This window comes from Leptonotus elevatus, chromosome 12 (genome assembly GCF_054856555.1).
Source record: "Leptonotus elevatus isolate MCC_2025b chromosome 12, RoL_Lele_1.0, whole genome shotgun sequence".
NCBI classification, from domain to species: Eukaryota; Metazoa; Chordata; class Actinopteri; order Syngnathiformes; family Syngnathidae; genus Leptonotus; species Leptonotus elevatus.
In genome coordinates, this window is record NC_141250.1 from 19,268,260 (window position 1) to 19,291,015 (window position 22,756).

General features: G+C 41.5%; 1 protein-coding gene across 1 annotated transcript; it reads left to right on the top strand.

Annotated features, from left to right (window-relative positions):
• The first annotated feature begins 386 nt into the window (after nt 1–386).
• slc49a4 (solute carrier family 49 member 4) lies at nt 387–21,714 on the top strand. Its single transcript, XM_086091595.1, has 9 exons — nt 387–936; nt 4,264–4,357; nt 6,258–6,544; nt 7,235–7,364; nt 11,545–11,653; nt 16,317–16,384; nt 18,522–18,649; nt 18,913–19,095; nt 20,651–21,714. The coding sequence occupies exons 1-9, from the start codon at nt 639–641 to the stop codon at nt 20,764–20,766; spliced, it is 1,413 nt and encodes a 470-aa protein (XP_085947721.1). The 5' UTR covers nt 387–638; the 3' UTR covers nt 20,767–21,714.
• The last annotated feature ends 1,042 nt before the right edge of the window (nt 21,715–22,756 follow it).

Consider the following 22,756-nt stretch of genomic DNA (forward strand, 5'->3'; position numbering starts at 1 on the left):
AAGGCACTTTATAAATCAAAATTATTATTAAGTACCAAAAGGTGTTGTTATTGCTATTTTGTTTTCTCGATCCCTCTCAAACTACATACAAGAAAAAGGTATTAAAGAACTGCAATCGATCCCGTTAAGTGTAATTTATAGAAAGCTAGTTAGCGTCAAAATCACCTATAACACATTTAGCTTCACTTTAAAGGTCATTATATTACCACCGTATCGGTTGGCTAGCTAAGTAGCTCGAGCAATACAAGCTCTTCGAAAGAAAATAAAGAGTCACACCGTTCTCGGCACGTGCAATGAATCTGTGGGCGGAAGTAAACAAAGCTCACATGACAGTGACGTACCCGTTTTCAATTCGTCCGGCACGCGCTGTGTCTGTGAAACTGCTCCATTTTGGCTCCGGGCGTGGGGCCACGCAGCCGTACGTATAGCTTTTAAATGCGAGCTAAAATGGCGGCTCAAGAGCCACAGTTTCCAAAGCGGAAACCAGATTTCTTGCACATGCGCAATTACGCTCCATAGCCGTCGGCTGTTATTGTTTGTGCCAGCGACTGGAACTGAAGGTACACAACGTTCTCTTCCGCGATAAGACGACCCCAAAAAACGGAATTGATTCGGAACCGAGCTCACGGTGATCTACTATGGGTGGCGCTTCGAGCACCGAGGCCGAGAGGGAGCCGCTTCTCGCGCCGGCTCACGTCTCGGCGAGAGCTCCGCCGCCCGTCAACAGCCGAGTGTACGGCCGAAGATGGCTGGTCCTCAGCCTCTTCTCCCTGCTGGCCCTCATGCAGGGAATGGTATGGAACTTCTGGGGGCCCATCCAGAACTCCGCCGCTCACGCGCTCGGCTTCACCAAGTCCGACATCGCGGTGCTGGTCTTGTGGGGTCCGGTGGGCTTCGTCCCTTGGCTGCTGTTCATGTGGCTGATGGATAAAAGAGGTGAGTTCGGACTGTCAATACGATTAGATGTGAATCGTTTGACTTTATGAGTTTATTGGCATGTTATGTATCGATTTGGTACAACATTGATTAATAAATGTTGTTAGGTAGCCAACTAGCATATTAGGTATCATTGGCTAACAAAACAAACAACAATCTCCATTAGCACTATCGACACCGATACTTATAATAATGTAGCCTCAAAGCAATTTAAATGATTGTTGAACTGGTTTGGGGGCGGGACTGCACCTTCCCTGGTTAAGATGTTAAGTAAAATACCCACTGTGATCACAAATGTGACAAACTACACTCGATCGAGCTTTAAACAATTTAAGTGACATTGCCAGGTGATAACCTCACGTTCCTTATCGATACTTAAATATTGATTTTTAGTTCTAGGAAGGGATTCCTCTTTTGTGATAACGCACATTTCCTACGTTCCTTATCGATACTTAAATATTGATTTTTAGTTCTAGGAAGGGTTTCCTCTTTTGTGATAACGCACATTTCCTAACAGATATGATAACAAGTAAAATAGAGACTGATATAGCAGGCGTTGATGTCGATAGGACAGATAGGTGTGTTTTGATCAGGGTTTTATGCTGCCGATTCCGATTATCCTTGAGTAAGATCACCCGATACTGATCTTATGGGTTGGCTGCTTGAAATGTCCTCATTGCAGCTTTATTGACTGATTTGCCTCGTTCCTGACTAGTGTTAAGGAAAGCAGGAAGGGATGTTACACTATTCACAGGCTGCAAAATATGAGCCAAGGGAGATCGTTTTTTTTGTGATCGGCAATGAAAGGCATCACATATGTCGATCTCACAATTTTTTTCGTAATTGGATGCCCAATCCTCGTACCACTACTGACAGACGTGAAGGTAAAACAGTCAGTGTAAATGTCTTTATTTAGGGTAGCAGAATCTGTATTCCTTCTATTTTCCTGAATAGTTAAAAAGACTAAAATTTGGGAATTTGGCAGACACGTCTGCCATAGTTAGCACATTATTGTGGAAGTGCCATGTGACTGATTTGCACAATTGCATAACTTTTCATGTGACAATGGAGTCAGTTCAGACAAGTAAAATAAGACACCTGACAAGTTTGTCAAATCCGCATAGTCGGCACTCAACTTTACTGCGAATGGACAGGGTAAATTGGGTTAGTGTGGCGTTGTGAACCTTGTTAAACTCCAGACGTCACAGTTCTTAATTGTTGGCTGTGTGCGACACACACACACACACACACGCGCACACGCATAAACAGTGAGAAGAATGGTGTGTACGTGATATGTTTAAATACAGTTGGAATGAAACCGAATTACATTTTTAAAAATACATGCATATTTGAAAAAATGACATAATACAAAAGTAAAAGAACTAATGAAACAGATGATACAGAGATATTGGACACAAATAATTACAAAGAGCAGAACAAATATTAAAATCAAAACATGTTCAAGAAAAATAGTCAATCAAAAATAATGTAGTAGAAAACAAGCACATATTTAAAATATCAGAACATACAAAAATATGATAAAATAATACAGAAATAAGGAAGTACAAAAATAATAGATGAAAACTATTCATATACAGTAATAGAAACATGCTTACGTTTAAAAAATATACAAAAATTGCTGACCGTTTGATAAAACGCACTCAGCAGAAAATAATAGTAAATGCTAGTAAATAATTTAAAAAAAATACCAGATAAAAAATGTGTTTTAGATAAAAAAATGCACACAAATGTTTTTATTAATAAAAAAGACACAATGCAAAAATTTTATAAGAAAAATAAATTTATCTGGAATATGCATCAGATAAAATACTGAACTATTACAACAAGTTTTTTAGAAAATGATATAGAAATATTAGACAAACGTAAAAAAAATACACAATCATGAAAAAACAATCAAATAAAAATACATAAATATGATCATTTATCAAGATTTATTTTTACTTTTTTATTATGAATGATTTCATCCGCATGTGTAAGGAACGTCTCCTTCTGTGCGTTGTCCACTTGTCCTACACTGACCTCCAATACAGTATGTGAATGTGTTGCCGGAATGCTATTAAGTGCTCCTTGTGCCACTCGCGTCTCGAGGGTCTTTTCAAGTTATTCCAGTTGAACTCGGCAAGAAAAAAAGAAAAGAAGCAAAGGCACCTTAAGGGTCGCTCTGACCTTGCTGTTAGAGTTGTGGGTTTACGGCGGTCGTCAGAATTTTACGCCAGGCTCTGTCCAAATGTGAAACCCAAAACTTAATGTTTTGAAAATTGTCTACTTGTCTCATATTTGAGGTTCACATTTGTTAGCAATCAGACAAAAAGAACCCCTTCAAAATGACCATAAACAGACCACCAAAATGGCTGACTTGAATTGACTTCCTGTCTCTTTTTGGGCATGGTTTCTTTGGACGATTTTGTGGACAATGTCTACCAAATGTCATGTCGCAAAAAAAGACCGCTTCTAGACTTCCTGAGATTTTTTTTTGTGGGTTTACTTTTGTTGTGATAGACATGGTGCCCAAATTTTATGTTGATCAGTGAAACTGGCTTTGAAGGCTGAATTCTCTTTGAACCCACTGGACCTTAAAATGGCCGCTTAACCAAAATGTCAGATTTACTCGTATAGCTTCTTGAGACCTTTTTTGTGGATCTAACAATGACAGACATGTCTAGTCTACCAAATGTCAAGTTGCTAAGCGAAACTGGCTTGGGGTGTGAATTTTCAAAAAATTCAAAGCAACCCTTGAAATGACCAAAAGGATGTGGAAATTTGCTCACTTCGTGCGTCTTTTCTGGCATGAGACTTTTTTTTGTGAGTCTTCTCACGATTGCCAGATCTACCAAATTTCATATTTCTAAGTGCAATCGGCTTTTGGGGGCTGAATGTTTCAAAACATTTGAAGGAACCCTGAAATGGCCGCTGCCGTGTAAACCAAAATGGCTTTTTGAGACTTTCTTTTGTGAGTCATAATAAGACATTTCTAACAAAGTGAAATCTTGTAGAAAATAATTTTCCATGAGGCTATTCATGCTGTTAGAGGGAAATGGAGAGAGTTTCCCAAAATGTGCGTGCAAAAGATCACTTCCACATGCGTGTTAGGAAAGATGCAAAATGAGGAAGTTTGGCAGTCCTCACATGGTTTGCAGCTGTTTGCTGACAGGACGGCAACCGGTCACGGCCAAAATGTTCTGGCCTGTTCACACATGACGCTAATGTGATACGCAGTAAACTACATAAAAAAAATGTTTGGTGTGTTCATTTGCGATGTCCAATAGACTCTTGTCCTCTAATCGTGTCTTGTCTCGCGTCCTGCAGGTCTTCGAGTGTCCCTCCTTCTGTCGGCCTTCTTAATGCTGCTGGGGGCAGTGCTGCGGAGCGTCCCGCTGTCGGACCCGGCTCTGCGGCGCTTGTAAGTCTCCTCCTCCTCCTCTTACCCGATCATCCACTCCTGCCAGCTCCTCCTCCTCAATTTCCGTTTCCTCTTCCTCGTCTTCCTCATCCATCGCCGGCGGTGGCGAGGCCCCTTAACAAACTCCCAGCGCTGCCAAAGCGACTGCGAATTGTATTTGACTTGTTCATCAATATGTTTAAAGGTGCTTGCGGTCGTCACCTACTTGGGAGCTCTATCGATTTCTCTCGCGTACCGTGGCATTTTCCATAAATAATAGAATAGACTAGGAGAATACAAAGCCTTTTATTGTGATTGTATGGGCAGATACAATGAAATTGGGGCAGAGAGGCACAATGGTATCCATTATATGCCAAACAATGGAGGTCACCGAGCGTGCCGTGAACTTTTCGTGGATTCTAAATAACTATCGCGACAGTACAGTACCAATCTTTTTTTTTTTTACTGTAATTAATTCAAATCATCAATATAACGCCATCGCCTCCTAAATCGGTCGCTCTCGTCTGCTCAGGTCAAAGTCAAAGCGGCGGAGTTTCCACCCGCTGGCGTCCCGGTGCATGATGGGATTGACCTCAGCCAGATTGCAAGATAACAAGCAAAAAACGCTGACGTGGTTCATTTACGTGCTAATTTGTAAACAGGTCGCGGGTGTTAATGGACGACGACTCGGGTCGGCCCGGTCAAGTGTGGGCGAAGCGTTTGTCAGTTAAAGACATGCTAAGGGAAGAAATGGACACAAAAACTCAATATTGTTACCATAAAATGTATTTTGATAGTGAATATTATTGAATGTTTTTCTGTATATTTTTGTCGGTTTGGATTTTTTTCAAATTTAATGTATTTTTGGTTCGTATTTTTGTACTTTCCCCAAATATTTATGTCTCTTTCCATCCCAAATTTATGTATTTTTCCTTATATTATTTGTTTTGTTCTTCTACAGCTTTTTTTGGGTGATAAAAGTCCAACACTAAAATATATATTTGGTAGTTTTAATCAATTTTGTACAGGTATTGGTCTGAAAAAAATGGTATTCAGTATATTTTTAACTTCTAATTTTAGTTATAAAAAAATTCAGGAAATATTTTTGTACTTTTTTGTGTGTGTGTGTAGAAAGGCTTCTAACAAAATCAATTTTTTTTTTATATTTGTGCCCAAAAAAAGGCAACCGTTGACCACAATAAGAATTGTTTTGTGTTGTATATTTTTGAATACTTTATTTTCATCTGATATTTTTTTCTCGTAGCTTGGTATTTATATTTATGAAGTCTTCCAACACAAAGGTAATATTTGTGCATTAAAAGGCAAAAGTTGTCCACAAGAAGTTGTTTGGCATAAATACGCTACAATTTGTTTTCCAAAAACACTATACCTTTCTCCAAAATTATATATTTTTCCAGGAAAGTGATAGCTTTCCTCTAAATGCAGTATTTTGCCATTAAAATCCTATCGTAACCCTCAAAGAGACTCCGCAAATGTTAAAGATATATGATGCAAGTCACTTGCAGATGCAATTTTGACCAGTAGATGTCACTGTAACAGAGACAAAAAGTGAGCACCCATTGCTGCCTTTCACCAGAAACATCTTTAGTTTGTTTTCCTCGAACGGACCTTGATGCAGACAGCTTACCTCTCCGCATTTTATGACTTCATACGCACCCACGGGTCACTTCATTAGGCACACCAGTGCACCCGCTTGACATTACATTCATCAAAAGTAATAACTTCAATGTCATCTACTCTGCCAAGGCCAAACAACCCTCGATGTACTGTGTATGTATATTAAAACGGTGTGTGTTCACAAAAGCTACATTAGGCTCTGAAAATGTTGCTTTTGCTCTTTAAAAAAAAAAAATCCTATTTTAAGCTTTTAACGCCATATTTGGCTTTTGTTGTGTTGCAGGTTAATCCACGCCGGTCAGCTCCTGAACGGTTTAGCCGGTCCCACCATCATGAGCGCCGGCCCCTTCCTGTCCACCACGTGGTTCGCCCCGGACCAGAGGGCCACCGCCACCGCCGTGGCCTCGCTCTTCTCCTACCTAGGCGGGGCCGCCGCCTACGTGGCGGGACCCCTGATCGTGCCCGCCCCCAACGGCACCCAGGCGGCGGGCCACCGGGTGTCATTGTCGGCGCCGGCGCCCGCTTTGGACGGCGTCATCCGGGAGAAGATCCAGCTGGTTATGTATGCAGGTACGAGCCGCCTGAGATCGATAGCACATCAGCGTCGCATCGCGTCAGGGGACAAATACAATCAAAATAACACGCACGCAAAAAAAAAAAAGAAAGAAGGCAGTTTGGAGTCTCCACATGCAGACAGCTGAAAAAAAAAAGTAGATTGTTGGGAGTGTCATGCTTAAATGATTTAGAAAATTAAAAGCATGTGGCGCCGTCGTAAGATGGAGGCTGACGTTTGTTCCAGCTTAATTTCACGTCACTCATTCAAAGTTTTGGAGGTCGGCTGAGGACGCAAAAAAACCAACAACATAGACGTAGACACGCTGTCTGATATGTTGTTGAAAGCCTCCCAAAACAAAACATCAGCCTATCAAAAATAACATAAAAAATATTGGCATTGTAATTTGTAATCCGTTAAACAGCAGTCTTTAAAAAAATATGCGGTAATGACGTGATTAATTAGAACGTGACAACAATTCAACAGTTTGTGCTTCAGTTCAGTGGACAATGTCCTGCTCCTTCTCGTGTGCACGCTTTGGCCACCAGGGAGCAGTATAATACAGACATTCGGATTTATTACACATGGAGACGTTCTCCGCTCCTTATTAGTTCTTCTTTGCGGAGGTTAAACTCGAATATACACCTGAGAGCTCCTGGGCTGCCACTCAAATAGGTTATATTCACGTCCGGCTGCTCCCCCTCCAGAGCTGGCCGCCATCGCTGCGCTATTTGTGGCCGTCCTCATCTACTTCCCCTCACGGCCGCCACTTCCCCCCAGTGTGGCCGCCGCTAGCCAGAGGCTCAGCTACAGGAGCAGCATCTGCAGACTGTTCAGGTACACACGCACACACATGCACGCACTTTTAAATTCACAATTTAATGTTGTTAAGGTTGTTACTACTGTATATTATCCCTCATATTTTTGTCTAATATGTAGTTTTGTTTGACTAATATTTGTATAATGTTTTTGCCTAAATATCATTGTATTTTTTCCCAAATTTTTTTTGTCCGATTTTAGGGGAAAATCTTTAATCTATTTGTGTATTATTTTGTAATATTTTTTATTTTGTCTAATAATTGTTTTGCATTTTTTTTGCGAATATTTGTATTTTTATTTTTCAAGTAAAACTTTTCTATATCTGTCTAACATTTGAATGTTTCTGTATCTTTTTGTCTAGTATTTTTTTGTAATACTTTGCATTTTTGCCTAAAATTTTGAATTAAGATTCCCCCCCAACTTTAAATATTTTGTGTTTTTTAATTTCTAAAAAAATATCTATTTTAAGAATTTTTTGTCAGTTTCCCCTGAATTTTGATTATTTTATTTCAATATATTTTCCCCAACATTTGTGATAAAAAAAAAACACATATATTTTGATCTTCCTATTTTACACATTTGGTTTTCTACATTTTTTTCAAATGAGCATGTAACATTTTTGTCGTTTTTCTTATATTTTTAAATATTTGACTTTTTGGGGGCTGTTGAGTGGTTTTGCAATATGTCTGAAGTAGAAAGTGAATATGATGGCGCCTTGTGCCTGTTGAATTCAATTGACTCCTTAACGAAGCCCCTCGCCATCTGCTAAGATCTTAATCAAAAGAGACTGCCATCTTCCCCTTCAGATTAATTGCAGCCCTATGATAACGGTCCATGTGGGTCACGTGTCAGTCCACCCTTAAAACACAGCCGGCACGTGTAGCCCTGAAAAAAGTTTTCAAGGGCTCGTTTTTCCGCCGAGGCAATTTCACAAGGAAAGCGGCGTTGCCCGAGGTTTCGGCCGTGGATCAAAGCGCCGGAGACGTGCAATGGCGTTCTGTGAAGAAATACCTTCACTGCGGGCCCAGTGGGCTCAGGAGCTTTTGGATGAATGACCAAGTGATCCTCATCCTTCACACAAAGATAGGCCAACTTATCCAGGCCATCCAGCTTGGCCGCCGGTGATAGGCAGCCTTCCAGGCAGCTTTTTATCTCAGCCAGGCAGCGTCAAGCCTCCAAGTGGCGAGCTCCAAGGCATGTACACATACACCAGGATGTAACCCAAATGCAGGCGGAAGCTATGCTAAGTCGACAAGTTTACCTGAAAATTTGTATGGAGTTGACTTGGGGGGGGATTATAGGACAAGTTGGTCATGAAATGATCCCCAGAAATGGCCATAGAGAGTAGAGACCCTAAAATGGACAATTCAAAACAAAATGGACAACTTTCTTAGTCTTTTTTTTTTTTTTTAGGTCTGCCCGTGATAGAAATGAGTACCAAATATTATGGTGCTCAGTCGGGCTGGTTTCAGAGGATGAATAAAAAAACAAAAAACAGAACTATTCTTGAAAACGGCAAAAATTGGCTTAAGCTTACATTTTTTTTGGGCAGTGGCCTCTTGAGACTTTTTTTTTTTGTAGGTTTACTTATGGTAGACATGACCACCAAATTGCATCGGGCTAAGTGGAACTGTTTTTTTAGGAGGCGGATTTTAAAAAATATATAATTGAAAGGATCTCTGGAAGTGGCCAAAATAACCCTAAAATGGCCGCTTCCCATGAAAGTGGCGCACTTTGTGTTTTTTTTTGGGAAGTGGCCAAAATAACCCTAAAATGGCCGCTTCCCATGAAAGTGGCGCACTTTGTGTTTTTTTTTGGGAAGTGGCCAAAATAACCCTAAAATGGCCGCTTCCCATGAAAGTGGCGCACTTTGTGTTTTTTTTTGGGAAGTGGCCAAAATAACCCTAAAATGGCCGCTTCCCATGAAAGTGGCGCACTTTGTGTTTTTTTTTGGGAAGTGGCCAAAATAACCCTAAAATGGCCGCTTCCCATGAAAGTGGCGCACTTTGTGTTTTTTTTTTGGGTGGCGTGGCCTCTTTGTAATGACTACCAAATTGCAAGTGGAACTGGTTTTCGGGCCCAAAAAAATTAAATAAAAATTGGACGGATCTCTTCAAATGGCCAACATAAGCCCAAAATGGCCCCTTCAAATGAAATCGCACACTTTCTGTGTCTTCTTTGTAGGCATGGACTCTTGGGACTTTTTGTCAATTTACTCTCGATACTCATGCCGTGACGAGTACATTGAATGAGGCTAAGTAGAACTGATTTTAAGTGCTTTAATAACAAAACAAAAAAACTGGCTAAAATGAAAATGGCATACTTCCATTATATTTGGGGTCATGGTTTCTTGAGCCTTTTTTGTAGGTCTATTCATTCTAGAAGTGAGTACCTACCAAATTCCATGATGCTAATTAGCTTTAGGGACTAAATATTCCAAAAATGAGAAAGAGCCCTGGAAACGGCAAAAATGAACCAAAAACAGCCAATTCAAATAAGAGTGGCACATTTTCTCCGTTTTTTTTAGACATGGTTTCTTTTTTGTGGGTCTTCTTATTCTTATTTTCTGAAATTAGCTTTTGGTGCCGGACTCTCAAAAACAAACAAGCAGATGCTGGTTAGCCGTTGGCTAAAGCAAAGCACGACATGATTGCTTCTGGTGGAGCCGGACGTGTCATCAGCTAAGTGCCATCCGTCCTTGACGGACCCGAGCGGAGATCAATGCATCACCATGACAAGGTTCAAAGCTAAAGTGATTACAGCGGGGGAGGTGGGAGGCAGGGACGGGGTGGGGGTGTGGGGGGGGTCACATCAATCCCGTAGCTCGGTGCTGTTTGCGTTTGATTAAAATGAAACCATAACTTTACGCCCCCCCTGTCGCGACGTTCGGCCACGTAATTAAAACTCTGCAAATGCCATCAGCTGGAAGCGTTTGACGAACGGTGGCCCATTAGGCCAAGCTGGGATCCCGTCATCGGCAACGTCCGGCGGACTGACACCTGTTCGAGTCATACATCAAGCAAACGTGCTGATTTGTTCCCGAGATTTATAGTGGGCTGACGTTTTTGGGTAATTTGGGCCATTTCCAGGGAACTTTTCAGTGTTTTGAAAATGTCGCCCCTGGTGGCCATTTTCTGTTAGCAACATGAAGGAGGCTATCATGAGTAAACCTACAAAAAGTGTCAAGACGCCACACCCAAAAAAAAAACCCGCATGAAATCTGCCATTTTAGTGTCCTTCAAAATGTGTTAAAAATAAGACCCGCAGAACCAGTTTCAATTAGCAACATGACATTTGACAGGCCTGTCTATCATCAGTTGAGACACAAGAAAATATGTCTCAAATTTGGCCATTTTGATGTGAAGCGACCATTTTAAGGATATTTCGAAGACTACCAAATGTGAACTACGTTCAAAGCTGGACAATGCTTCATTACACGACAAATTGACCTTTCCTTTACTCTGTATCTGCCGTTAGCTTAGCATCTGGATTTAGCTTTGCTTTCCTTGCGTCATTTCCATGCAGCGGCCGTCAACTGTACAGTACGGTGCGGATTAGCTATTAGCGCTTAGCATTTCAAAGACGAAGCGTACCAAGCGAGGTTTCGGCGCCCCAGGAGGCCTTCCGCTGTGCCGCGGACCGTCCACGTTTGCGATTCTTCTCAGTCTGCCGACAGCATGACAATGAGGTGGGCGGGTGAAACCGAAACAATGAGACGTGTGTTACACGTGTTAGTCGACTGTGCTTGTGTGGGACCGTGTGAGTGTTTGATTCTGTGTGTGTCGTTGTTGCGGTAAGCTGACTGGATTTGAGCTCCCTTCACAAGCCTGCAGCTCACGAGCGCGTTGCCGCCTAAAGCTGTTTGCCTCAGCCGGCCGGGACTGGCTACTGGCTTTGATGTCTTATTTGTACACTGTCTGGGCGCCTTCATTATGGATGTGATGTGAGCCGCGTATCCGCTGCAGCCATCTTGAAACTCCAGTCAAATATAAGATGGGGGTCGTTTTTTCTCAGGTCTTCCGGTTTGTTCCATGTATGGCAGCAATTGCCTTCAACGCAAACACAGAAGTGGTGAAGTTTGCGTATTTGTTTTTTTTCAAGTCCCATGAGGCGTCAAAAAGCGACCACATGACCTGATGCAGAACGACGCGCTCAGCATCTTGTGAAATGATGATGATTGTTTTTGTGTGCCCTGAAGTAACCTCCGCTTCCTGATGATAGCGCTGGCCTACGCCGTGCCCACCGGAGTGATCGCCGGCTGGGCGGGCGTCCTTGACATGATCCTCACGCCGGCCAAAGTCAGCCAGGTACACAAGCACACACACACACACAGACTCATATGAATTTGTTTGCTCCCTCCAGACAATAAAATATATTTGAACAGGAAAAGTTTAAATCTTGTGAAAAATTCCACCATCATAATGTATGTTAATAATTTGTAAATTTTTTACTTTTATCCTTCTAAGAATCTGGCAACAATTAGGCCTTTATTCTCATAAAATTACAGTTTAATTATGACTTAAGCCAAGTTATTTTATTTATTTATTATTATTTATCAGCTATTTAATTTTTGGAGCATTAGACTTAATTTATCAAAAAATAAAACTTTATTTTGTAAATGTTATGACTTTGTTCTTATAAATGTACATTTTATCCTCAATGTTATGACTTAAAAAAAAATACTTTAAATTACTTTTAAAAAAGCAAAATTTTATTTTCATAACGTCACGATAAATGTTTATTATAAAATTACCATTTAATTTTGGTAACATTTGCGAGTTTATTCCCATCTATGTACTTATCTACACATCAGTTTTTTCCCCCAGAAAATTTACAACTTTGTGGTAAAAAAAAAAAATACTATTTCATTTTGGGGACTTTCTTTATTTTCACTCAAATTTTTAGAATTAAAGTCTCTTTTTTTCCACTTAAAAAGTAACTTTATTCTCATTTTAAAAAATTTAAAATTTTCTCATTAAGTAACTTTTTTTTTTAAACTATCCTCGTATTACTTTTTTTCCCCAAACAAATACGACTTTTTCTTGAAAAATGATTTTCATTCTCGTAACAGTATAAACATTCTTAATTGTCATATGATGACAACTTGCGCCCTACAAATGACCACTTTATTCTATTATTAAAGTCAAACAACTTTGTAATGTTGCAATTGTCCTGACGATATTTGACTAATCATTTTGCAATTTTAGACTTTTCTCCTAAAACAAACACACACGCACACGCAAACACATGCACACGATAACACTACCTAACATACTCACGCACTTGAGTTTTAATGAAAAAAAATAACTCATGATGGCTCCCTGCCTCAGGCTTTTTGTCACAATGTTCGGTCACTGCTCGGCGCGCGCGGCGTTTTCCATCTTGCCGTCCCCTCGGAGGACAATTTCCGAGCCAAGTGTTGATCCTCTCCTTTGTGTGTGTGTCTGTGTGTGTGTGTGTGGGGGTGTGCGCGCGTACGTGTGCATGACAATGAGGCACCACAAACTGCCTTTTCCGCTCCATTTGCCACACTTGAAATTTCGAGAGGCCGCTCACACGCGGGAAAGCTATCGGCGTGAAAACGTCGGCAAGATCATTTCTTTTATTCAACATTGCGTCTTTTAAACTGGAAAGATTCCCGCACCGCGAATGATTTATCGATGTTTGGTTATGATCTGCCCTGGCGGGGGTTGAGTTATTAGAGTTTTATATTTTATGGCGAGCCATCAAACGTTGTTGCCGCGAATGACCATATGGACGCTTCAAAGCAAAAATTGCAGACTTCCTGTGTCACGATAGAACACGCCTACTAAATGAATGCAGTCGTTGAATTTTCATCAAAATTCAAAGGAGCCCAGAAGTGACCGAAATGGCCCTAGGATGGCACATTTCAAGCAAAATAGCAGAGTTCCTGTGTCTTCTCGCGATTGGTATCTCAAGACTTTTTTTTGTGGTCTACTCTTGATAGAAATTGCCACCAAATGTCATGTCGCGAAATAAATTGCCTTCAGGGGATGCATTTTCAAAAGAAAGAAGGAACTGAATTATTTGAGTTTTATCGTTGAAGGAGCCCTGGAAATGGCTAAAATGACATTTTCCCTCACGCCATCAAAGCGGCCTACGAAGGCCAAATTGAACGCCGGAGAGCAGATGAAAAAACGTAGGTTGGCTTAGCGCTAGCTAATAGTTGGTACGACGCGGTTGGACTTTAAATTGGTCCAAAAGGATTCCGAAAAATCATTCATGGATGCTTGGAAGAACACCCTCGACAATAATGAGGTTTCCGTCCACATTTTGTAAACTTCTTAGCGAATTTGGTGAAAACGCTTAAAATGAACATGCGACTTATCGGTATTGTAGACTGCGACATGATGAGACGACGTCATATGACGGCGTCTCTCTCTCTCTGCCACAAGACACTCGGCTGACTGTCAACAAAAGATTAATGGTCACTTCTTTTATTAATTACAGAACATTTTCTAAGTATTCGTCTCCCTGCCAAACACACTCTACTTTATCGTACGTCGTCATTTGCAATCGCGTGGCGTAATATTCCATCAAAACATGTGACGTGTCATCCAGTCCTGTCATTTATTCACCAAATCTGTTTACATACAAAACCAGCATTTTTTGTTTTTTTTGATACACTGAAAAATTTGCTTCCTCCAAGCATAAAAACTTTTCGGCTAATTTTAGGCCTTTTTTGGGGAGTGGGGGGGGGGGTGGGGGGGGTTCTAGCACTTCCATCCAGGTATATTTTTGCAAAATAATGAATGAATGAAAATAGGTGGATGGAAACTCACCTAATGTACAGCAAGGTATCCTGAATGTTAAATTAATTTTAAACAAAAGTTTGATGCTGTGTTGCCATTAACGTGTCGGTATACTCGATATGTTTTCAAAAAAGTGAATTTGAGACTTGGGGAGGCTCCGGGCAACTTACGGTGACGCTAAAGTACTGTAAAAGTGAACTTTGTTTACCATTATGTTACATTTTTTGGGGGGGGGGGGTACTATGACTTGTTTTTCAGGGAAAAAAAAAAGTCCAATTAGTAACGCAATCAAATTGATTCGGTGGTTAAGTGGTAAACGAACAGCGCACCGTGGATCAGAGGTACGAGCCCAGGCTACACTTCCCACAAATAGGACAAACACTTCTGCAAATTTGGTGTGTTTTAGAGTGCAGTAAAAAGCCCTTAAAGCTGCAATTTATTTTCCCGTAGAATAACAGCGAAAAGGAAAGTCAAGTGCCCCGTCCCTGCTTTTCCTCCATCCATTGACATTGTCTACTTGAAAATGTTTTCCCAACCATCAATTTTATTGCCGCTTCCCGGAGCGAGGCGCAGACAAGCCCCCCCGTCGAGGTGCAGTTCATATTGAATGCGGTCGCCTTGAGCGCCTCTCGGATGTAATTACCTCTACAAGCTGCAGCAAACGTGTTCCGCCGAGCGCGCCTCACATCAAACAGCTTGCACCCAAACGGCGTTAACAACAACGGCGGCGGCAGCCTTCAACGCCACTGGTGCGCCGCTCCAGTCAGCGAGGGGACTCCCCACTCCCCCCGTCGTTATTATGCTCCCGCACGAGCCCAACGAGCTTCACAAGCACGGCGGCTGGGACCGGGGGGGGGGGGGGGGGGGGGGGGTCAAAAGTTGTCCCGAGTTCGGAGCTCTTTGGGTGCACTTGGCATGTTCTTGCCGTGTTTGCGTGAGTCGATCCCAAGCGGATTTGGTCAAATGTATTTTTGGGATTGTTTGTGCCGTTGCCTGGGGCGAATGCAATTATAGTTTGGCATCCTCGCGTTTAGTCTCGCAGGAAACGTTTCATGAACTCGATATATTGTTGCAGATTGCGATGAGAGGTGTCGAGACAATAATTGCTCATTGTTTGATACGTTATGCCCAATAGTGCATAAAAGAAGAACCGTTTGAAATAAAAGTTGTATATAATAATTGATTGGTTATCAGACTCAGTAGTTTTAACTTTCTCCATCTCGGACCCGGAAATAAAGGGTCAAAAATAGTTGCTGCTTCAAAGCAAAATGGCAGACTTTCTGTTTTGGGCATAACTTCTTGAGACTTTTTTGTGGGTCTACTAATGATGAACATGCCTACCAAATCTTATGTTGCTAAGTGCAACTATCTTTAAGGGCAGATTTTTATTATTTTTTTAAGATTCCAAGTGTCCCCCAAAATGACCAAAATTATTATTATTATTATTAAAATTAAAATTATTTCACTGAAATAGTCAACTTCCTGTGTATTTGCTGGCATAGCTTCTTGAGATGTTTTTTTTTTTTGTGGGGCTACTCGTGATAGACATGCCTATTAAATGTTATATTGTTAAGTAAAACTATCTTTGGGGGCCAAACTCTCCAAAAAAAGATTGCAAGTACCCCCAAAAATGACCCAAATGACTCTAACATAGCCACTTCCAAAAAACCAAAAAATGGCCAGCTTCCTGTGTTTTTGCTAGCATAGCTTCTAGAGACTTTTTTTTGTGGGTCTACTAATGATGAACATGCAACTATCTTTGAGGGATGACCAAAATCATCCTAAAATGGCCAATTTCACAAAAAATTGCCAACTTCCTTTGTCTTTCCTGTCATAGCTTCCTTGAGACCTTTTTTGTGGGTCTACTCGTAGTAGACACGCTTACAAAATGTCATGTTGCTCCATAAAAGTGGCTTTGGGTATTGAATTTTCAGAAAAACCTATTGAAATGAAAACGAAGCTAAAATGGCCACCTTTTTGTGTCTTTGCTAGCATAGCTTCTTGAGACTATTTTGTGGGTTTACTCATGGTAAAAAAAAAAAAAAAAGTCTACCAAATTTCATGTTATTGAGACTGGCTTCAAGGACTGAATTTAAAACAACAAGCACATTTTTTAGAGTTTTGGTGTTTCTTTGCAAGTCATCAATGTCCCATTTGAACAAAATAACTGGCCTACGTCTTCCTCTTTTGTCCTTAGGTCGATGCAGGCTGGATCGGCTTCTGGTCCACGGTGGGAGGCTGTGTCTTCGGGGTGGCCATGGCCAGGTAAGCCACAGACTGGAACTGTGACTAAACTCTGTCTTGAAAGCCGTATTTCAAACCGCAACACTTGTGCGAAGCCTGTATTTAAAAAAAAAAAAAAAAAAAAAAATCTGTCCTGACCCTTGTTTGAGACTCTAACAAAAGGGATTCATTTATGCAGTAGAAGGGGGACAAGCGAAATCCATTTCCACTCCTAAAGGAACTTGTTGTTGCATGAAGTGTGCTCATGCAGTTAAACGAGCTCACGACGTCACGTGGACAGCGACTGAGTGCGCCTCCATCAGTTAGCTGTAAGCTGCTTATGGATTTGGGGGATTTTGTGGTATTGATACACGCCCTGATCTTCTCAGCAAAAGAAATCAGGATTTAAAATGAAGCCCAATCTAAAAAGCCGCTCAACATTTACTCCCAAAAGTTCCGGGAACTTTTACTTATTGGTACTTTGCAGGCCCTGCAAACACCAAAGGTGCTTTTAAGGGATATATTCAAGTCAAAAAAGTTATTTACAATAATATGTTGCATGCGCCCGCCGCCACTCGTCTAACAGAAAAATCCACCTGTTTTTAATCTATCTCAGGGCGGCCATTTTGCCACTTGCTGCATCAAGCGCCTAAGGCCTCAGGTCATGACTAATCACGGTGCACCTGTTTTCTGGGTTTGGTCATGTGAGCCTTTTGGCACGGTGATGTCATTTTTCAGTGGGCAGCAAGTGACAAAATGGCCGCCCCCCTAAAATGGGTGAAAACGGGTGGATTTTTCTGCTTAATTTATATTCCACAAACGCAATATTAATCAGAATACAGTGATTAGGCTAGCGGGTGTTCATAGAATAGATCATAAAGAAATGTTTTCTTAGCTTAATGCTAACAAACAATGGAAAACACCATAGATAAGCTAATGAACAGCATCTGTGTCCTAGGGTTTGACTGTTTAATCCACCAGTGGATTTTAGCTCTTTTAAAATTAGCAAAAATTTGCAGATTTGATTTTTTGTTTTTTTTGGCAGACTTTTTATTTATTTATTTATTTATTTATTTTACAACATAAGACAACGAGAAGGACATTCAAACATTTTTCCTCCCCAAAAGTTGGTAAAAAAGTCAGCCAATGAATGTCTTTTCCAGTTTTTTTTCTTTCTCTGTAGTAAAGTTAAATACTAAAGAATAAAATCTTGTAAAAATCTTTACAAAATCTTGTAAAGCAGTCAAATGGAATTCTCACAATTCAGCAAAATGTCATTCAATTAAAACAAAACAGGGCAAAAAAAACAACATTCTATTTAAATATATAATGTACATTTTAGCTCAGTATTACAGTATTTTTCCTATCAAATAATACATTTTTGTTTATTTTTTGGGGGGCTGGTTGGGCATCTTGAACAGATTAATGGCATTTGCATTCATTTCAATGGGGAAAGATGATTTTGAATGCGAATGTTTTGAGTTACCAAAGTTTTGTCACCCAAGCAGGATTTGGCTCCTTATAACGGACCATGTCTCTAAATGTAGACAAAAGTTCATGCGGTCCAAAAGTTCCCAAATTCCCGGGTAAAAGTTCTCGTGGTGGAAACCTTCTTTATTTTCAAAGTACTTTTAGCACTCGATGAGCTTCTCTGGTGACGTTCTTCTTCTTGGTTTCTTTTTTTGTATTATCTGGAGCGTCCCCTCTTCGGTTCGAGAGCGGCGTCTAATCCTCCGCCAGCCGGCGTCCCCCGGAGAAGACAAGCTAGCCGTTAATGAGCTATGAAGCACAAAAAAAGACGAGCGAGACGAGACGCTCTCGGAGAAAAGACCGTCGTCTTCTACAAGAAGACGAGCGCTGTCGCTTGTTTAATGACGGGAGAAATTAGGGCTGGGCCAGTCATCCATTTTTAATGCTTAGTTCCAGTTTATTTGCCAAGACAAATTGAATTATTTTTAATGTGCATATAAACCATATGGCCATGATTTGAAACCCTATCTTTGACCCTTCTGACTTGAAACCCTAACTTGAAACCCTAACTTGAAACCCTAACTTGAAACCCTAACCCTTGTTTGGCCAAAGAAAACCTTTTTTCCCCCCGTACGTTATTTTATGAAGTCTCGACTGTCGTCGCGATCAATGCACATGTTGGTAAACGGCTTCCTCGTTTCCTGCGCAGGTTTGCGGACTCCATCCGAGGGATGCTCAAGCTGATCCTGGTTCTGATGCTGGCCGGGGCCTCGCTGTCCTCCACCTGGTTCACGCTCACCTGCCTCAGCAGGCTCACGCACCTCCCCTCCAATGCAGGTACGCTACCTTTGGCCAGTATCGAGCTTCAGATGCATGTCCACTTCCCTCGGAAGAATTGGGCCACGCCGGCACCATTGAACAATGTTGACGTGTCGTACGATTATTGTAATGTGAGCCTTCCTTGCTAGCTATTGATGATAACAGCCAGTTCAGCTGAAAAACAATGTGCGCTAATTTCATTAGCAACGTTAGCATGCGTATTGTGCGCGCTTGTCACCGGCCGTCATCCGTAATGTGTTGTTGTTCCCGCCCTCTGGCAGCCATCTTGTACACGTCGTGCATCCTGGTGGGCATCTTCATCAACAGCAGCGTTCCCATCTTTTTCGAGCTCTTCATCGAGACGGTGTACCCGGTCCCCGAAGGCATCACGTGTGGCGTGGTCACCTTCCTGGGGAACCTCGTCACCGGCGCGCTCCTCTTCTTCCTCTCTTTCTACTGTACAGGTATGAGATTGCCACGCATGCTCCACAACAGTACACAAACACATCCACAATTGGGATCTTTAACTACCCACCTGTCTACCTACTTTATCTACTTTAGCTACCAACTGACCTACCTACCGAGCTATCTACTTAACTAGTCTTTCTTACTTATCTAATCTGAACTACCTACCTTGCTCCTTCTCTCCCTCCCTCCCTACCTTCTTATCTAGTCTTACCTACATGCCAACCTATCTACTTATTTAGTCTTACCTACTTATCTAGTCTTACCTACCAACTTACTTATCAAGTCTTATATACCTACCTACCTACCTACTTATCTAGTCTTACCTACCAACTTACTTATCTAGTCTTGCTTACCCACCTACCTACCTACCTACTTATCTAGACCTACCTACCTACTTGTCTAGTCTGAACTACCTACCTAGCTCCCTTTCTCTCTCCCTAGTCTCTCCTTCCCTACCTACCTTCTTATCTAGTCATACCTACATACCAACCGATCTACTTATTTAGCCTTACTTACCTACCTAGTCTTACCTACCAACTTACTTATCTCGTCTTGACTACCTACCTATTTGCCTACCTACCTAACTACCCACGTATCTAGTCTTACTTACCAACCTACCTACTTATCTAGTCTTACCTACCAACTTACTTATCTAGTCTTACCTCCCAACTTCATGATCTAGTCTTACCTAACTAGCTACCCACCTACCTAACGTTCCTCCATTTCCTACCTTACCTCCCTTCCTGTATTTTAATTGCCTACCTATCTACCCACCTTCCTTCCTTCCCTCCGTGCAACTCTGTGAATGAGGCGCTTGCATTTTTTAAAAAAAATCCTCAGGGTGACGACGTTGGCCTGCTGTTGATATTGGAAACAATCCACCTGCTCCATGAACCCCCAACGGTGGCCATCTTAACACGGTCACGGTCACGCTCGGCCTCTCCGCTCTCATGCACGTGACCAGAAACCTCCGGCGAACCTCGCCGCCCTTCTCTTTGCTCCCGCCGCCCTTTTATTCCTTGTCGTTTAGCCGAGCGTGCCGGCGCGAATACAAAGCAGCGCCGGGGATTGGCAGGAAGCGGAGGCGGTCGAGGTGTTGCGCTGCCGGACGCCTTCCCCTCGCACCGGAATTATTCAGCAGGCCGGATAATTGCGGCGCTTCCTTTAGTAGATTATTTTCCATATTTCTTATTATTGTTATTGTAAGTTTTCCGGCGCTTGTGAAGTGAGCGACGTGCATCCGCTGCAAAGAGACCGCCGAGGTCTTCAAAGATCTTCACTCGCTCGCGCTCCTCTGAGAGCTCACGTGCGTTTTTTTTGTTTTTTTTCCTCCCTGGAAAAACTTTGTCAGAGAAGCGTCAATCACTTGCGTACACAAAGTCACATTATGCAAATGACTACACCGTGTCGACGACTACCCAACAACTGGCCAACTCTGAGAAAAATCTTCAGTCCAAACATGACGGTGTTTTTCACCATTTCCATCCTCCCAACTTGTCAGAACATGAACGCTGTGGATTTAGATTTTGTTCTGTTTGTGTGCGTCCACAGAGTTGTCCTGGCTGAACTGGTGTCTGACGGGCTCGTGCATCTTCAGCCTGGTGCTCATCCTGTTCTTCCGCGAGTCGTACGACCGCCTCTACCTGGACGTCTTTGTCGCCGTGTAACGGCACGGACGCAAAATGGCCGCCAGCGGACCTTTTTTGTTGCACAAAACCCGGCGGAGAAAAGAAAAGGGACTTTCAGCTGTGTTTTTTTGTGTGCGATTTGCCAGCGAGGATTCTTAAAAATCAACGTTTACGCTAAGGAGACGACTTCCTGTTTCAAGGCAGCCATTTTGTTTGACTGACATTTGTTTTCTGGCCTCACACAAAATGGACGACGCCACTCGGCCGCCCAATGACAAGCCAGCAGCCAAGAGACACATTCTGTTGTAAATATTATTATTATTATTCTAACATGAACGTGCGGAGCTCTGGGATTGGTTGGTTGCTTGTCTTTACGGACCTTTTAAAGATGATTCGTGTCACTTTTGTTGCAGTTTTAAGCTAACCATGCTGTTTATTTGTGTGTGTCAAAGCGTGACGATTGTGTAGCCGCCAAGTGAGGGGGACAAAAGGGAAAATATAATATAATCTTAAACTAGCTCCTTTTCCAACCTGACGGTTCTGTTTTTTTAAGATTTTTTTTGTTTGATGTTACGTGTTGATTATGTTTTGACTCATTTTAAGCCGAACGTCTCGAGGCCTTTTAAAGGCTGTTTACGTCACTTTTGTTGTGGTTTTAAGCTAACAATTGTTTTTTTGTTTTTTTTGTCGCGGCCAAAGCGAGGCGACCCGGTGAGACGCTTTCATTGTGTAACTCCAAGCGGGTGGGATAAAAGGGGGACAAAAACAAAACAAAAGGATTTTAAAAGGACTCCAAGAATGTTTGTTTGTTTGTTTGTTTGCACAAAGCGCGGCAATGGGAAGGTTAATTTATGTTTGTCCTTTGCCGTCTTGCTCGTCTTCCTCCCTTTTGGACTTCGCCTTGTAAATGTCCTGAATGTTCCGTGTGGGAAAAATCTCCAGCACCTTATTGTCATTCTTAATAAAAAATGTTTTTATGAGTAAGAAGGCTGTGATGATTGACTTCACAGGACCAGGAAATTCTGAAAATGATGGAGAACTCAAACAGATGAGGGGAAAAAAAACTTGCTTGTAACAGGATTTTATTCTTGTAATTTTACTACTATTACTTTTAATGTTACAACGAAATATTTGACTTTATAGCTTTATTCTTGTATTTAATTCTGGAAAAAAAATCTTAACATTGATTTTATTCATACACGCTGACAGCTTTTTTGTTTAACATGTCGTTTGTGTTGCAGCAGTACCACTTTATTCTTGTAACATTCCAACTTTTTTCCTGAGGAAAAACAACTTTTTGACTATTACTATTATAACTACGGTCTCTTAATTGAGTCTTTATTCTCGTGACTACGTTTATTTTGTTTGAATGGTGCTATTTTTTTTTGCCTAAATATTCCTTCACTGTTGGAGTGTCACCATCACACGAAAACAAGCAAACGAGCTGAAACGCCATCAAGCCATTAAGCAGGACGACCTGACGTGAGGACCGACCGTCATTCACTTGTCCAAAATGGAGACAAATGGAAAAAGATATGAAAGGCGCCGCTGGTGGGTGGAGCGCTGATGTTGAAGTGTTGAGTGGGTGTAATCATCCATTAGTGTGAGTGCACTCAGCTGTGAAAATACGACTTTGGTCTCCTTCAAGAAACATAAAAAGTCCATCATGACATTGGCATAAGTCACAAGCGTCAGGACAAAATGTCCGTCTTCATCGCAACTTTGTCCTAATGTGACTTTTGGAGGATTTTTTTCCCTCTCACAATTTTCTTTTCGGAATAAGACGGTTTTGTAAGCTTGAATCCATGTTTGAAACCCAAACACCAATTTTAAACAATATTTTGAAACCCCAGGCTTCCATGGAAACCCTACTTTAAAACCTTAACTAAATTAAAATTTGAGGTCACACATGCCGAAAGTTCAAATTATGACCCTGCTTTGAAACCCCACTATTTTGAAACCCTACTTTGAAATCCAAACCCTTGTTAAAACCCTACTTTGAAACTCAAACCCTGGTTAAAAACCCTAC